The sequence below is a fragment of the Ptychodera flava genome, chromosome 15 (genome assembly GCF_041260155.1).
Source record: "Ptychodera flava strain L36383 chromosome 15, AS_Pfla_20210202, whole genome shotgun sequence".
Taxonomy (NCBI): Eukaryota; Metazoa; Hemichordata; class Enteropneusta; family Ptychoderidae; genus Ptychodera; species Ptychodera flava.
In genome coordinates this window covers 14980350-14999100 of record NC_091942.1, presented here as the reverse complement: position 1 = coordinate 14999100, position 18751 = coordinate 14980350, and the positions used below count along the sequence as shown (strand labels likewise).

General features: G+C 36.9%; 1 protein-coding gene and 1 long non-coding RNA gene across 3 annotated transcripts; both read right to left on the bottom strand.

Moving 5' to 3' along the window:
* Positions 1–503: 503 nt before the first annotated feature.
* LOC139151282 (uncharacterized) lies at positions 504–5888 on the bottom strand. Of its 2 annotated transcripts, none has more exons than XM_070723963.1 (2): positions 5765–5888; positions 504–3476 (listed from the first exon to the last, which is right to left on the bottom strand). In XM_070723963.1, exon 2 carries the CDS (start codon positions 3382–3384, stop codon positions 2806–2808), a length of 579 nt encoding a protein of 192 aa, XP_070580064.1. In that variant the 5' UTR covers positions 3385–3476; positions 5765–5888; the 3' UTR covers positions 504–2805. The 2 variants fall into 2 exon arrangements, with proteins under 2 accessions (XP_070580064.1, XP_070580065.1); XM_070723964.1 differs by having other exon boundaries at positions 5562–5818.
* Positions 5889–13814: 7926 nt separating this feature from the next.
* On the bottom strand, positions 13815–17806 carry LOC139151281 (uncharacterized). The gene is made up of 2 exons (XR_011556379.1): positions 17752–17806; positions 13815–15886 (listed from the first exon to the last, which is right to left on the bottom strand). It is a non-coding gene; the product is annotated as an uncharacterized lncRNA (long non-coding RNA).
* Positions 17807–18751: the final 945 nt, after the last annotated feature.

The window sequence follows — 18751 nt, the reverse complement described above, 5'->3', positions numbered from 1 at the left end:
GCATTCACTCCACTCACACTACCTAATACAACTCAAGACATAAATTTATTTGTTTTACTATGATATTACTAATCCCACAGATTTGGAGGCAGGTCTAGTGAATACCCAATCGATAGAACAACCTAAATAAGAGGGAGTATGAAGTTCAACATATACCACAACCAGTATGATTTAAGGAATTAAATTTAGTCTTTGTTGAGAAGAAAGAAGACGAGAATTTATTTTTTTGTTCCAGTATTCAAACCCTGAATTTGCTTTGTGTAACATAGAGGGTGCTGGCAGTGGACTTAATATAAGCTGATTAGAGTTAAGGGCAGACCTTCATCCTAAATTTTTACCTTCAGATGTTCAATACTCCTTGGGATTTTGTTTATACTGGTAGAAAAGATCAAAAGATTTTTGAGAACAGAACGCTTAATATTTTGCAAATACTTGTCTTTTTATGCAGTTCTTCTCATCTCCAACCATGCCAAACACAGTAAACGCACATCAGAGCAAATTAATACAGAGTAAGACACTTTAATACAAATAACATTTCCCCAACGTCATCAAAAGACTTCATTAAAAGATTGCACAAGTTACTTTTGCATCGCTTTTCCCATCAACAGGTGGTTGAGGGCGCTAGACACAATCTGGAACGCAGTCTTAGGGATGAATGAAATTGTGTACATTCAATTGTGTACATAGAGCATTGTAACTTTTTTCATTTCAAATGTAAAACCATAAATATTAAAATACACAAGCTGAGGGTAGGCTATTAAAATTGACATGTTTACAAAACTGTCTGAGAGTAACACACTTCTAAAACACGTACATCGTGGGTATAACTGAAGTAAGTGATAAATAATCCTTTTTTGAAGATTGGTGAAATTCACAGTCTGAAGGTGGAGGGACTGTGGTTAGCAGTTTGGTAATATTCCCCCTAAAATATCACATAAGGATCCTGGACATCTGGATGTTGGTTATACAAATGGAAATTCTGTTTACATAAAACCGAAAACTGACAGCATCTTGTGTGATATGATTATCTTTCTGAAAAACTTCTAACAAATTTATATAGCACCTTATATCTGAAGTTAAACAATAGTCAGTGGCATTGTGAGTGATTATTAAAAATGCTCTCTGAAAGATGTATGTTTTGAAATGTCTTTTGAGAGTGATGACATTGGGAGTTGTCTTGATGTCAAACAATACTGTAGAGAGTTCACAGGACAGGGAACTGCTGAGGAGGATGAGTGGCAAATGGAGAAGTGAGATTCCATCTGGGTGTGTGCAGCATTCAGGTATTTATCTGATGAACGGAGAGTCCGTGAAGAACATGGTGGGATTAAGTTCCTGAGATAAGGTGGAGAGACTCAATTCAGCGCATTGTGAGTGATGAGCAGAAGTTTGAACACAGTGCATTGACGTAAGAGGAAACCAGTGGTGTTGCTTCAAAACAGGAGTAATGTGGTCCGATTTCTTAGTTTTAGTGACAATTCTTGCTGCTGTGTTTTGAGCATGTTGTAAGACTGTAACTGACCATTGGGCAATTAAGCCATACAGTAACCCATTGCAACAGTTCAGATTTGATGATAAAATGGCATTGATGAGAGTGGCATGGATGAGAGTGGCACAGGAATCCTGAGACAAGTACTTCCTGATGCATCCAATTTTGCAGAGAAGGAAGTGGATGGCACAGTAGGTAGTCCTGATGAGTTGTTTGAATCCATGACTGTCGTTAAATATAATACCAATGTTCCTAGCAGATGAAGCAGGCATGATAGCACTTGAATAGGTGTTGATGTTAGTGTTTGGTGATGGTGAATGATCAAATTTGGAGTGAATCAAAATAACAATAGACCCTGTGTAGCAAGTGCTGCAGAATAGGTGTGAACAATATGAATTTGTCCCTAGCAGAGAGCTGAAGGCACTTGACGGGGATTTCATGGTATTGTCGACCACTTGGTAGTGTGTCGGGACCAGCAGGGCTTGTAATCCAATGTTGAAGGGGCTAGCAAGGCTTGTATTCCAATGTTGAAGGGGTGTATAGAAGACTGGGGCCAGTGAGTAAGATGCTACAATGTGCCTAGTGAAACACTCTAGCTTCATAGACTTAGTTGTAAAAGCATAGGAAAAAGTACAAAAGTAAGCTATCTCTTTTATGATATACATGTGATTAATGGTCTAATCTTCCTGTACTTACCTCTAATCACTTGACTACACACAGTTGATGGTCCAACCTAATGAGCTACCATGCTTTCCTTATCAGGGGACTGAATTAGTCAGTCAACATCTCACTGTACTAATGCCTGATCAAGATGTTGACTGACTGATCAAATCCCCTCATTAGGCAGTGTACATAAATTGATTATAAACTGAGAGATTCATAACCATGATAGTCTGAAGTAGGAAAAGTATACTGATTTTCTTTACAAGCTAGGTAAAAGTAGTTGTTGATGTGTCTTGTCTCCAGGAAATGAAATGCATCGATAATTTGGACTCTGATCACAAACCTGGAATCAGTAAACTGTCATCGGCAAATTTATCAACAGGCTGGCTGTTATTCCAAACATTTTATATCTTGATTGCATTTTTAGATAAGTTTGAAGTCTTTCAGCACAATTGTTAATCATTAAAATGAACTCATCCAAAAAACATCGATGTTTTCTGCATGTTAAACGTTTTCATAAAAAAATACAAAAAACAAAAGCACACAATATTTTTTCTATCCACTTAGTAAGAAAAATGTTAACCATATGGGTAGCATACTTTGCTCTATGATTTGCTTTTTACACTGGAAATTGTTTTGTGTATCCTATATTGTCATGCTGTTGGATCATTTGCTTTTTCCCGCCTTTTATCTGAACCTGATATTTCTTGATGGACTTGAGGAAAGGTCCAGTTCTCACTTTTTATGAAACCACCTTCAATATTCTTCTTCTCTTCTAGAAATCTAGAATATTCTTCCTGCAGCATTTCCACTGACATCCTTCCATCATCGATCTTCACACGGAAAAAGTCAAGCCTTCCCCGAAAATCTTGCAACTCCACAGCTGCCTTGCGATGTTCCTCGCTGACTCTCTTTGGGGCGTACGAACTGTCGTTGAGTGATGTAATCATGGCCTGAATGACATTGGCTGCCACCGATATGATCACCGCACCACGTTTGTAAGATGGATCTTTGTCTTTGAAAGTCTCTGTCAGTAAACTGCCAGAACCAACAATGCTGCAAGCACCAAGGAAGTAGGATGTGTACGTGGTATACCGATCGAGCCGTTCATACCAATCAGCACTAACGTGGTGACTAACAGCATGGAAACGAGCCTTGTCAGCCAATTTCCATGCCAATTTAGACAGTTTTTGTTTGATCAGAGGGGAGGATTCCCCGGTCTCTTTATCCATGACAAGAAATTTTTTTTAACCAGTGAGAATCCAACCAACCTCTATAGACAACTATTGTCCAGTCATTGCAGTCTGCTGAAAGTTATTATAACCTGGAAGAATCATCGGAAAAGAATTCAAATACTGATGGAAAATATGAAAAAGTGAAAGGTCTACATATAAATATTAATTTAAACTTTTATAAGATTCAAACTGAAGTGACAGCATGAAATAAGATCAGCATACAAATCACTGGTTTGCCTGATTGGTGACGTGTTTCTAATAGGGTCAATGGTCAAAGGTGACTTCTAGATCACACTGTTATGTGTTGCACTGTTGAAACATGCAAAGACTAATTGTCACCAGTTCACAGTAAGTGAGGCTACCCACAATTCCCCTTGATTTGTTCACTCAGACATTTTTTGCTAAAGGCTTTTTCAATTTTATCAGTTTCTTAACAATGTTTAACTTACAATTTAAGTTCAGTATTATTTGTTAAAACTATGTTCCAAAATTATTGATTATGTTTAAAATTCAAGAGTAAATTGAATGAGAAGTCAATGTTTGGAGGTGCTAAGGGGCGATGTCAAAAGATCGATGTTTGAAAAAAAACTTAATTGCTTAAGTTTGGGGGTGGGGGGTTTTGGCCAAATTAATTTCTGTGCAGTCAAAAACGATTTAACGTCTTTTTGGCAAATTTTACGATTTCTAGGCTGTTTTTGTATGCTAAAACCGATCCAGTCACCCGTATTTTTGTTACTTTATAATGGTTTTCAATTTTTATTTAATTCAATGGTACATTGGTACGTCGTTTGAAAGAATTAGTACATGGTATGAGTCTGCAATGTTTTTCAATTTTAGGTCAGTTAAGTTAGAAGGGGGGGGGGGTCTGAGGCCAAACTTAAGCAATTAAGTTAGATTTATTATATTGAACTTTTGATGTTGCCCCTAAAAATTGTACACTTGTCAAGATAAAGTTATTAGCAACTAAGATGGTCTCATCATAGCACCTGTCAGACATGCAAATTTCCTTTGTTACGAACATTTAAAAAAATCAATACCCTTTCTTTTGCCAACACAGATGCAACTTATTCCCTGATTTTCCTTGAAAATATTGTGTATGGCTGTCAAAAATCTATTTCGACAAAATTACAAAATTGCTATCTCCTCCGCGGAAAAGGGGTTGATCTTCTCATTATTCACAGTGAGAAATCAGAAAATTATGACGATCAGAACTATGTTGCCAGAATTTTAAATATGGACCAAGTTGTTCTGTGTACAGAAGAAATTTGCTTCAGTTCAGTGAGTGATCTCTGTGTACAGATCATGGAGGATTGTGGGTAGCCTCACTTACTGTGCAGTTATACACACTAGAGTCTTTTATGGTGTTTTTTTTTCATTTTTTATGTAACTTTTCACAGTTTGAACTTGTTTCATTCACAAAAGAATGACAGATATAATGAAATACCTGGTATTTCAGTTTCTTGTCTACATCTTGCCACAGTCCCTCTATCCAGGGATAGAGGGACTGTGATCTTGCCTAAAATGTTTACATTGTTTGATATCTATTGTTGTTGGTGACAAATCAGTACACATACGACACTAAACAATTAGGCCAAAAAATTGCGTATTTCCATTACATGTCCAAGGGAACTAAGTAGCTGGATTGGGCACTTTCTTATTATTAATGGAATGACCAATTAGAAAACAGTCAGCAAAGTTTGGCAAAATCATGTGTGATTTTCAAAAACGCGAAAACAGTTTGGGTCGGAGGGTATAAACAGGTCACGTACTGAGATGGGTATAGGTCAGGTAAACCGGAAACATAAATACGAAGGTTTACGGTGGTGTTCTCCATCTCGACAATTTTTCGCCAAATTTGCCACGGACACCCCTAAAGTACAGTCTTTTGATCCACTAATATTTATTTCTTCATTTCACTGGGAACTGTTTGTCAACTGGTACATGTTGCCATGAATAAGCGTGAGATCAGAAAGAGGCGTCCGATCGTACAAGGTTCACCTCGGGTCAGAGACGATCAGAACTGCGCTGTCACTTTTGTGTACGTGTGTTTAGACTTAAATTATTTAATTTCTTAAAATTAGCTACTGCGTCGTGTATCGTGTTACATGAACGTTGTTCTAAACGGCTTGCTAGGTACAGAGATGCAGAGCTACGCACACTAGTCTACAGCGTACCTGTCGGCGCCTTCACCGTGTGAAGTGCGGTAATTTCCTCGAAACCAATTTGTCGTCGTTGCGCCTTGTATGGTGACACTGCACTGTTGTCACGCGTCGGTCACCCACCTTGCGACAAAAAGGCGCTCCAGTAACCTTTTAATGGTAAGGTGCAGTAACGTGCCCAAAACCGGTCGTTTTAGTTGTGTTGAGTTGTTACTCACCTGGTAGAACTAGATCCAGCTTGGCCTTCCTTTGCACCTTTCATATATGCTGATGTTCCCAGCATGCATTTCGCGAGAAAGAAACCAACTGGTGAAGTTAGTATATAGTTTTGCTGCATGTCTGAACTTTTCGCATAACTTCACTGCAGCAGTCTATTTTTCATTGAAATGAAAGTCACACAGAACGAAATATACCACCGTACAGAACTGGGAAAGTGCATAGACGAACACGAACACATGATAAGTTTCGCTTTCTACTGTTGCAATTCTCGGAATTCTAGTAGGTTACGTAAGGATTTAAAACATCGAAAACGTGATCGCTGCCTACACTGAAAATGCATTCGACGAAAAGCCAAAGGGGACATGCTCGTAGCGCAAATAAAAAGTACCTCGAGATAATTTTCTTCTTTTTTTCTGTAATCTGAAGTCTGTAATCTGAAGGCAGTAACTGTGGCCGCTCAATACTGCGCAATGCTACAGCTATAACGAGGGTCTGTACTACAAGTGGGTGAATTTGGCATAATTAGGCCCTACTGAACATTTATTAAGGATTCGAGTGCAATTGGGTACTTTTGCAAGTATACAATACTGACAGAAGTATTCAATTTTTATCAACAATATATTGTCTGTTTTGCATGAATTTTGCACAAATACTGATCATCATGCATTCAGGATTTGAGTGCACTTGGTTACTTTTGTGAGTATACAATAATGACAGAAATATTAAATTTTTATCAATAATATTCAAAATCATAAATCAATTATTGTTTATTCTTTTGTGCGATCCTGTGCGAACTGAGCACTTTTGGATATCTGAATCGTCATCTGCCGACCAACTACCCCTTTCAGTGAACCTACGGACAGGTGTCACCGGAAATACTGTTAAAGGAAAATTCATTGTGGTACTAAAGGTAAATTGACAAATGAGTGGCAGGTAATCCGATATAAAAAAAAACTCATTAACATTTGAATATTTGAACATGTACTACATGCAGCCTTTGTGTAAAGACGATGGTCAAGCCAGGGGGTTGACCCATAGGCTTCATTTTTGTTTAGTACACATATCTGAACTCCGACCCAAGTGTGACCAATCAGCAAGAACATTAAATTTTATAGGCCTACTCATTACTGAAGGAAATTCATTTTCGGCTGAAGGTCTTATCAGGGTAAGCATTCGTATACCCGATATAATCGTGTATGCAGTATCAGCAGCTTGTACTATTGAATCGATTTTACCAATTTTGATGATAACTAAATGCATCGAAATTTTCATGATAATCTGTGGGAAGATAAACACAAAAAAAAAAAAAACAAAAGTGGCACGTTAGCGAATCCGTGGCACAATTCGGCCAACCAATAAACCAATTTGCATTTTCAAAAATGAAAACCGAAATGAGCGCCGCGACAATAATTCTTATACGTTTATGGGGCTATTATTCAGACCAATGATTTTTCCAGTAATCGTATGTACTTGCAAAGACAAATATCAGCCATACCACAAAGTTCTTAACATCTGTCAACGGTACGATGATTTGAGTGATCTACGGCTAGACCTATACGATGCTATTTTCATCATTATGTGGAGGCCTTTTTAGAACGACTGCGATAAATTTTCGAACTAAGACTCCACCAGGCCACTTTTCAGAGCATACAATGTTATAATAACTGACCCCTTTTACAGTTATCCGAAAAGATGAATAAAATCATACTTCGTGGTAGGTTGTTCATCGATAACTGTAATATAACTGAAAGTTATTTTATGTATAATTGGTCAGTTGTGGCGATGTTTTATCGGGGCCAAGACGACTTTAATACAAAAACAGCTACTGCTTGTCCCGTGTTTATTCTATAAGAATCAACTGTCCTCGGATTCTCCACCATGTATCACAGCTCACCATTTCCCTTCGGGGAATAGCTAGCGAGAGGAATTGTTTTGTAAATTAGCTGATACTGTTTCAGTTATTTCTGGGGAGAATACTGCAGTGGTTGCGGGAGGGTCAAGTTTTATAATGTCGGACGGGAGAGCTCGAGAGTCACATTTTAGAGAGGAGGATGGGGGAAGGGTCACATTGTACAGTACATCAGGTGTACACTGAATTTCCCGGCACCCCCTTGTAATTACTGAAGGCTCCCTAAGCGTACCCTGCCACCATCTACACCCTCAAGATTGAAATAAGGTGACAAAGTAATTGTACGGTAATTCAGCTAGCTTCATAACTTCGTTGGTGATGCAATCTTCCTCGGGAGTTCCGAGTTGTACACTTCCACAAATTTAGTGCTTTCCTCGTGGTTATTTTGCAGTGTGGAGACATTGAAATCGATTTCCTTTTGTAGACAGATACCCGACTGCAGACGATTTACATCCATATCTCTAATCTCTTTATGACATGCTATAGGCTTCCCATTCACCTCAAATCACTAACTTACTCGAATTGATGATTGGAATTTTCTCAGCGACTCAACTTCTGCTGTAAGATTTGAATTCAAGTGTACAGATTGCTTTGTAGTTTCTTTCAATGATGTAATGTCAGACTTAATTGACGACAACTGTTATCGCATTGGAACAGAGATATCGATGTGGTTTTGCGCGAGGGGTGGCAAATTGCCTAAGTCAACTGCTGCGAAGGACGGTATCATGTCAGGGTAAACTTCATGAAAGGAAGAGCTTTCATTGATATTAAATTTCGCAAATCTTCATAAAAGTCATGAAAAACCTTATAGTATCCACCTTATTTTCAAGAAAACAGAGCAGCTCTATCACAATCAGTGCAGGTTTAGATGATGAGGACTCCCCATATTCTTAGTGCAGCTATTCGACGTGGCATATATTTTCATGGCGGATTCATCAAAACCTGTTGTCTCGTCTGACCTGTTACTTTTTGCAATGCTGATGGTCTAAGAGTAGTGCCAGGAATACATTTTCCCTCAAACTCAGGGAATAATAATTGATCACATTTGAAAAGAGTCACAGAATCTGTTTTCCCAAAATCGTAGCATCTTATCCCGATGAAGGGTTGCCTAATGTTTCATTAATTTTGGAAATCCTCTTCCCCGGGCCTTAGCTGCATACACAGAATAATGTTTGGGGATGTGTCATTTAAAAAGTAATTGTGTAACCACAGTCGCTATAAAGGTTAGGTACTCTGCGGACGGCAGATATGTAAGCCATACAATCTTGTATCTGAAATCTGTTGACAAAATAAGTTCTCTGAGTGGTAAATTTAATGTTGTTTGTTACTATTTATATATTTTGCATTTATTTGTGTGCTGAAACCTGCAAAATATTATAATCCCTCGTGTATCTAAATAAGATAATGATGTATTTCATTTGCATCAAATTGTTTAAAACAACAGTATATGTGCCATAACTAGTATTACTGTATCCAGAGTTATTTCACAAAATTTTCATATTTTTTGTTTTTGGTGGCTTAGACAGGGCTCACCCTGTTTCTGAAAGTTACATGAGTGGGTCATTCAGTTTTCCATTTTCCATTGGATTAAGGGTTAAGGGTTAAGGGTTAGCCACCTTAGTTGCATTCAGCATCAAAACTAGTCACTCGCAAGTATTATATTATCGTTCGATTAGAGATGCATGTGAACACCGTGGGCCTACGTGGTCTCCCATGTCACTGCACTATCCGTGTTAGGAATTTCTTCCAGTCATAACTTAAAAAACTTTGGAAAGAATGTCATGCACTGTTGTACATAGCATAATTATGGGAAAATATAGATCTCATTTGAGGGGTGTGATCTGCATTATTAACGGTTATTTGCATAATGAATGACTTTGCGCCATATACTTCATCTCAAGAATTACTGAACAAACTTTGGTGTTAATTACTGCAGGCACGGGTCTATGCTGAAGGCGCTCAAACTGTTCCATGCTCTAACTATGCTAAACGTTTGGTGGGCGTGGCTCACGCATTACAAGCTGATTTGCATATTTCGCAAATCATCATAATATTATGTCGTAGGCCATGTACTGAATTTCATTAGACCTCTGAGGTATGCTGGTCATTCTTCGGTCTAGTTATGTTCAAAGTTTGATAAGCATGACATGCTGATTGCTTGCTCACCTCAACATATAATGAATTTCTTTAATTAGATCATATATCAAATTTGAATCCACAAATTGTTACCAGACCTCTGAAATCCATTGCTCATACTTAGCACGATATTCTGATAGTTTATATGTACTACTCAATACTGAAAGCTTGTATCTTGACCAGACTTCTTGCTATTCATTGACCATGGCCATTACTTAGGTCTCTTTGTGATGTAAATTGGATGAGCATAACATTCTTTTTATTAGGCCGTATGCATATATATAGTTTATAAAATTATGTTAATTAAAGCTCAGTACACTGAACTTTGTCATTCTATTACGGTACTAAGGTTATACTTTGATTTACATATACTGAATGTATGGTGAGTATGATATACTCATGATTAGCCCATTTGCATCTTCAATAATCATGAGAGAGTATGAAAATTGTGTGTTCCTAACTACGTTTAACCAAATTGTGAAAAAATGAGCACAGTGACCGACCGATTTTTTTTTTCAAAAGTACAAGACATATACAACTTAGATGCCACTTATAAACGTTTTACAAAATTGACAATACTGGAAGGTTAAAATATTCCATAAAAAGTAATGTTTTAATCTCAGAAATTTTGGGTGTAATAATGGCAAATTTGATAAAAAAATAAATGATTCCATTTAGTGACATATTTTTCAATTTAAATTAAAGTCTTTTCTGTTCAAAGTTTTACTTTTGTGTTATTGTACAATGAGATGTGAAAATTTCATTCACTGCATGAATTTGAAATGAGTAGTCTTATATATTGATTTTAAGTGATTTTAGAAAAACTGACTTTTCATCGTACATTTGTATAAGATCAAGTATGGTGACCCCATCATTTTTCTCTAATATTTGATTGCTCTCATACGCCAGAATTGAAAATTTATGGTAACTGGTAGTCCCCTAGTCTTCTATGTGTTTCTCTCTGGCTGGATTTTTTGTACAAGTAGATGTATGTTTCACTGTCAATTGAGTGCCCTATGATCGAAGCTTCTTAAACTACATCAGAGTCAGAGCTACATGTATCACTGTCACTGCCAGTATGTTGTAGCAGAGCAGTAGTTGTATTAACTTTTTATTTTGACATTTTTGTTAAGTTTATACAATTGCTGACTTGTTCTACTCCCTACAGCATGTTGAGCTGTCCAGTATTCAGCTTGCAAACGCAGCCTACGTGTATCATGCATTTGGATCATAAATGGTCTTTGTTGACAAACTGAATATTGTGTTTTTCAGCATGCTGTAGAGAGACACCAAGAAACTGTGTTTGATACATTGCATAGAAATATTGAAAAATTATCAACAGTTGCAGCTCCTGCCCCGTAAGAAGGCCAACTTGTTTTACGAAAATTTAATGGCATTTATACATTTTTAGATTTTTTCGAGATTATAGACTTAAAATGCGACAAACGGTTCTACATTTTGTTTAATTATTACTAACATTAGAACCATTGGATGACATCAGAATGTTGGGAGTCAAATATTTTCAGGCCCCCCTCTAAAGGCAGAAAAAAACTTTCAAGTCCCCCCTCGACTACCCCAAAAATTTTCGAATCTCCCCTGAATTCCTCCAGCCGCCCCCCAATCATTTTTTTGAACGCGGCCTAAGGGACATTTGTCACTATATAACACTTTCAGTGAATCCAATGATTTTTTTCCCGAAATTTGAATTTGAAAATTGCATTGTGGATTTTAAGTAAGCGATAGCTAACAAGCCACTCTTACGTTTGTTAACGCATGGAAATGTTTGCATTAGTTGTATCTTAAATTAGCAAATACTTGACTCTAGTTAAACTAGCTAAAAGGGGGCACGCTAGCTGAAACGACATGTTTTACAGTATACTTAATTTAGTCATGCTAGGAGTTTGCTAAGTGTGACATATTAGCTGATTTGTATATTTAATGACTTCTCTCATAAGAACAAATATCAAAGCTAAATGCACTTAATTAACATCCAAAATAAAAGAGTGAGTACCGTGCGAGAGTAGATTTCAACTATTTTAACTTTTAGTATGATTTGATTTGCTAATTTACATTCGCCGATTTGACAAAAAAACATCGACCAAATACAATTGTTTGGAATTCACAATGTGAGAAGGCATTCACAATTGTCAAGGAATAACTCATGAAACATCCAATTTTAGCCACTTCGAACTGCAACGCTAAATTCCAGGTTCATACTAACGCAAGTGAATGTAGTATGAAGTGGTAGCTTCGGCCCTTACTTTTACATATCTAGACACTTACACCTGTGTAACGTTAACTTCAGTGCAGGACTTCTTTATTTCAGGCTGTCTTGCATATATGTCATGTGATCTATTTGATTTGAAACTTTAAGTTTTAATCAAAATAGAAATATATCTACCAAATTTTTACGCCTAAGGCAGGTACTTTTTGAGATTGCAATTTTTGACAATTGTTTCCGTTTATATTGCTCATTTGCACATAGACTGAAAGGTCCGTCGCCCGAGGGCGCTCCCTACCCCCCCCCCCCCATTCTCGACGGATCTTTCAGTCTATTAAATTTGCACATAAGTCATTCTACTAACTTTTGTTTGAACAAAATGGAATGTGAATGCTGTAAGCAATATGCAAACAAAATGATAAAGTTACAGAGACGACACTTTCTAAAATTATAATTTTTTATAATTTTAGGATAATTTTTTAAAGTTTTATATCAGCCATTTGATCATTTTGGTTGAACAAACCGAAACCTACTTCAAAATTTGAAACTTGAGTGATAAAGCCAGATAAATTCAGACTTTTTGCCAATATTTACATATATTTTTCTCTTTTGCATATTAGTCAGCTGATCAACTTGCCTCAAACGAACTGTTATCTGAAACCTAGTAAGACTCATTTTTCAAATATTCAAATGCTTAGATTTGTCAGTTTGGTGTTTAATTTATTTATTTACTATTAATTGCACCCATTTTTATATTTTTTGGGCAGTGACCTTAAGATCTTAGCAGTTTCATCCTTGATCCAAAGTATAAATACACACCAAATTCCATGCTGATAGATGCTGATGTTTCTGAGAAAACTGAGTGGATGGACAGAATGACATCCATGCATACATCCATTTATCCATCCATCCATCCATCCGTCAATACATACAAACATATTACATACATACATACATACATACATACATACATACATACATACATATATACATACATACATACATACATACATACATACATACATACATACATACATACATACATACATACATACATACATACATACATACATACATACATACATACAGACAGACAGACAGACAGACAGACGGACAGACTATGCACACTGGACAGCTACTAACCCTATAGTATCTTTTGCCGTTACAAATGTGTTTTTGAAACAATAAGATGATGGTAAACTTTAATATTTTGTAGTAGTTTTGATAGAAACCCGAGTTTTTAAAGGCGGAGCCTCCCTTTAAAAGGGCGCCATCCCATGGCGACGTTCATTGTGTAAGTGGACACCAAGCAGGCAACATGAGGGCACACGCTCCAGAAAATGCCACTTTTTAGTTTTTTGCGACTGCAAAAATGCTGACAGACTGCCAAGCGGTCAGCACGAAACTGCTGCCGATCGAACCCTGTGGTTATATTCAATTTCTAACGTGACTGGAAGACGTTTTTTAAGGAAATTCGAGTGTGTTGCTGGGGAATAAATGACCGTTGGCAATTTGAACCGACCGTCAATCAAACGGTTATATAAGCTCTATTTGCAGGATCAGCAAAAGCTGACAAAAGCTTGAAATCAGTTTGTGTAATTAATGTAATAGAAATCAAACATCGTACTGGCCATGTGTTTGACTGGGAGGAGAACTCCACTAATGCGAGAACCTGGGATTGAAAAGTGCGACTTTAAGTTTATAGTTTTATATTGCCATGCTCATGATCAACAGTGTCATACACAACAAATACTAACCAGGGCTGATTAACACAGCGTAAGACTCTTATAATACAAATGTAATTTCCCAAACCTCAACAAAAAACTTCAAGAATTGCGTTAGATAATTTTGGATGGCCTTTCCCACAACAGATGGTGAGGGTTCTTGCCATAATCTGGAATTTACTGTTTAAGATGAATACCAATTCATGTCCATTTAGTACAAAGAATATAGAACTAAAACTTGTTAAAATTAGGCAAGCTGAAAGCGGGTTACGTATATCTGTTACGTACACCAAACTGCTTATAATATAAGGTAGTATTACGTTTGTTTTAAAAGCAAACATACAAAGGTATGTACGTATGAAAAAACTTCTAAACTATATAGAAAGATCAACATATACACACTTATAATTCCTGTTTTTGTATCTTGGTTAAAACAGAGATTGCATTTTGGTGATATTCCCCAGTTGTATGTTTGAAAATGCAACACAGGGGTGCTGAGCAGCTGGACGCTGGTTTTACAAAAACCAAAGCCTGACCTTTTTTGAGTGATGTAATGACGTTGCACAACTTTACATTTCATCACATTAAAGGGTGTTCGAATGCTTTTGCTCAAAATTGGAGAAGAGAGTAAGTAGCAGTGAAGACATTTATGTGAAATGCTCCTATTTTCATGTGCATGTATTGATTGAACCTTTAGTAGTTCTGGTGTCTTATGCTTAATCTCCGTGACTCAAGGCAAATGGATTTAGAGGTCTTGAGATTTGTACATCATAAGGTCTCCAGATAAAATTCCCTTTAAACCAGTAAAGTTGTATTGAAATTACAATATGTTCAACAGCAGAAAGAACCGTTATAGTTCTTATAGTAAAATACAGAATACATAATCAGTATAAGCATGAAATACCATAGCATGATTCACAGATAGAAATAAAAGTCATCTTCATATAGATTCGGGTAAATGTCACTTATAAAAGTTTGGAATTCAATGTTGTAAGTGAATAAAATTATGATGCCCATTTCACAAATTAGGAGTCGCATTTTAAGTTTTCTTGTGTATGATTTGAAGAAGGAAGAATGCAATGAACCTTCAAAAGCTAGGGAAAAATAGTTGTTGATCCAGTAACTTTATGAAAAGGTTATTTCAATAGGCTGACCGTCATTTTCAACATTTTATTCCTTCATCGTGTTCTTGACGTGGTAGAAGTCTTCCTGCACAATCTAATATCTTTAGTAAGAACTTTTCCAGAGAAATAAGAAATAAATGTTTTCAACATGATAGCACACACGTACTGCATCATACCCATTCATTAAAACCCCCAAAAGCAGATAAATTTTAAATGTCAAAGCAGTAGTTAGGAATTACGTAGACCCCAATGAAGACCCCAATGATCAAAATATGTTATGCAAAGAGGCAACATACTTTGCTCTATACTTTACTTTTTGACCTTAACATTTTTTTGTTTTTTTCTAAAATTTGCTTTTACCCGCCTTTTGCCTGGACCTGACATTTCTTGATGGACTTGAGAAAAGGTCCAGTTCTCACTTTTAATGGAATCAACTTCAATCTTCTTTTTCTCTTCTAAATATTGAGAATATTCTTCTTGCAGCGTGTGGACTGACGTCTTTCCATCACAAAACTTCGCATTGAAAACGCCAAGCCTTCCCCGAAAATTTTGCAACTCCACAGCTGCCTTGCGATGTTCCTCGCTGACCTTCTTGGGGGCGTACGAACTTTCATTCAGTGATGTAATCATGACCTGAATGACATTGGCTGCCGCGGAGATGATCACCGCACCACGTTTGTAAGATGGATCTGTGTCCTTGAAAGTCTCTGACAGTAAACTGCCAGAACCAACAACGCTGCAACCACAAAGGAAGTACGATGTATATGCAATATACCTATCAAACCGTTCATACCAATCAGCACTGATTTGGTGACTAATGGCATGGAAACGAGACTCGTAAGCCAATTTCGACGCCATATTAGACAGCCTTTTTTTGAACTGAGGTGAGGATTCCCCGGTCTCTTTATCCATGACAAGCATTTATTGTCAACTGGAAGTGAGAATCCAATAAAGTTTGTTGACAACTATTGTCTGGTCTCTACTTACTGTTGAAGGTATATTTTCACCTATAAGAACAATTTTAAAGAATTACTAATGGAATATTTGAAAACGTGGAAGATCTGCATAATACGAATATAAATGCTGAGAAATTAACTTGAAGATTGAAACTAAAGTGCAGCAAGAAATAAATTCAGTATATACGATTATCACTTAGTTTGTCTAATCGGTGATATGCTAACACTGTCAATTTTCGAAGGTCACACATACCACAGAAATTACTTCTAAATGCACACCGTGGTATGAGGCACTCACTGCACTTGTTACTAATAAGACACACTGGTATCTATCTGTTTGTGCTACCTTTTTATCATCTGTTTCCACAACATATTTTGAACTTGTTTTATTCACTAAAGCATAATATATTTTATGAAATGTCTGGTATTTCATTTTTTGTTTACATATATTGCCTAAAATGTTTAAAGGTACCGGAGTCGTCCCATCCCCCGCGACTTTCCGTATGATAAATATTGCCCTTTCTCACAAATAAGCGCCTATAGGTGTATGTTCATAGTTCACCAGTTTTGAATCTATCAAATCACTGCAAGACTTTGCCAAATAAATTTGTGTTGCGTCCTTTCGTTTAAATGAAGCTGCTTTGACTGCGAGCTGCGGTCGCCAGTTTCAGTACAGTTGTCATTTAAACATTTTGGAAATGCACATTTAGATGGTGGGATATCTTGTGAATGGAAACATACCGGTTGTATGGGTCCAACACGCGCAGCCACAGACGGGATGAGCATTTTCGCGCCAGCTACTAAGTAATTTGCATATTCAATGACGTTTCACAATAAGGGATATGAAACTTGAAGGACTTGACCAAAGACGATAACATTTGCCACATGAAGTGGTGATACAAAGATATGACAACTTTGTAGTGAAAGAAACTAAGCAGTTTCATTAGCTGATTGCTAATTTTTATATTTAATGATATTTGCATAAGGAAATAAATCAAATATACTTGAACCAGATTTGCTGAAATTATACAGTCATTGCTTAATATCACTGAACTGAAAGACGTACTACTTTCTCACGTCAAATAGTTGACAATTTGTATATTTAATAATAAACTTTGTAAATTTTGTTTTTATATCTATAATGGCTGCTTCCACTTCAACTTTGTTAGTGATGTTGATTATGAGAAGAAGTGGGGAAATTTGATAATCACCAACTGCAAAATAATTAAATTGAAAACGAGGAAATAGAGACAGAGAAACGTGTCAATTTACACACAACTGCAACATATACTGAAACACGGGAGCATTTTCGGTTTGTATCTGGTTACCATGGTGTTCAACGTCTGGACAGTCAAATTTACCACAACTAAAGTACAGGAATTGTTTGTACAGCTACGACGGCATTTCTTCATTTGACAGACAACTACGTACTTAACCCCCGGACTTAACCATTGCAGTGTATACCGTTTCTCTCTCCCTGGTCTTATATTAGCTTTATACCGGAGTAACATGTAAGAAGGGGAGGCGTCCGATCAGAGTTCACCTCGGGTCACATACGATCAGAACTCCACGGTCACTTTTATGAAATGAACCACTGCGCCATGTATCATAATTCAGTTGTACAAAACAACTTGCTAGGTACAGATATACGGACAATATATCGTGCCTGCGGGCGGCTTCGCCGTGAAGTAAGTATGGGTATGCGTTATTATATTTCCTTACATGGCCACTTTCAACGATTTGTCGTCCTGACGACGCGGCGTTGTCATCGCGCGTCGCACCACGCTCGCGACAGAAAGGCGTTCATATGAACTAGATGACCTACAAAATGTTCAAGTCCGTTACCTTTTTAACAGTATGGTGCAGAAGCGTGCTCAAAACCAGTCGTGTTTGGTGTGGAATTTAAGAAAACTCACCAGGAAAAACTCGATGCTGACGATCGGCCTTCCCTTGGACTGCTGTTCCCAGCATGCACATCGCAAAGTTAAAATTTAGCTAAATGTCTGAACTTTTCGGTTCTGCCAACAGAAGAGGGAAAAATGCGGTTGCTCACGATGTTTTCAGGATAAAATAGAAAAAGCAGGGAAACAGAAGGAAAGAATGTAAATCATGAGAAACTATACAAAACAGTGACCTATCGGAGCCTGTGACATACTCTGTGTCATTATTGAAAATATAATTTAATCCCAGACTAAAATGCCAAGCCAAATACTGCTAAATTTCAAAATTAAAAACACAATAAAGATTTTCTCTACGGTGATGGGGTAACCGTTGGTGAAGAAGGGCAGGGGATGATTCATCAGTCAGGATTGGCCATTGTTTCTTTAATTCTTACAGACGCACTAGAAGAATTTGCAGGCTCAGCCCCGGTCATTGAAGGAACATAAGCTGTTACAGTAACTTGTGGCAAGTTTTTCATTATTCTGCTTCTGAATATCAACTACCGTGTCTGACCCTAATGCGTTTTTCATGCTGAAATTTCGAATATTCTTTTTGTCAACACAGCTTGTATGTGTGTAGTGACCATTGTTTATTGTTTACAAATGAATTCTAGGCCGAACTTGAATTCAATTTTCAACAATAACAATGGAGATTATACTCATATAGGTTGTGTTAATATACTAAATACTTGGCATTAAATTACAGTTTAGGGATTTAATGTAGAAAGTGTAGGGAAACCACAAAACAAAAGTTCTGAAAAAATAGCCAAAAGACACAGCTTATGGAGTTTTAAGATAGGATGGCTCAGAAATCCAGTATTGCTTTCCATGTAAAAGTGCAAGAAAACATCCTTGCGATGTTGTCATTTTTTGAAACTTGTACAAAAAGACTTGGAATGATAATTCATTTAGAAAATGTATTGAAAAAATTGTATTACCTTTCTATATTTTAAGATGAAATGGCAAGATTAATCCT

Excerpts from the sequence above, each read along its gene's own strand:
- LOC139151282 (XM_070723963.1), bottom strand. The coding sequence starts at position 3,384 with ATGGATAAAGAGACCGGGGAATCCTCCCCTCTGATCAAACAAAAACTG.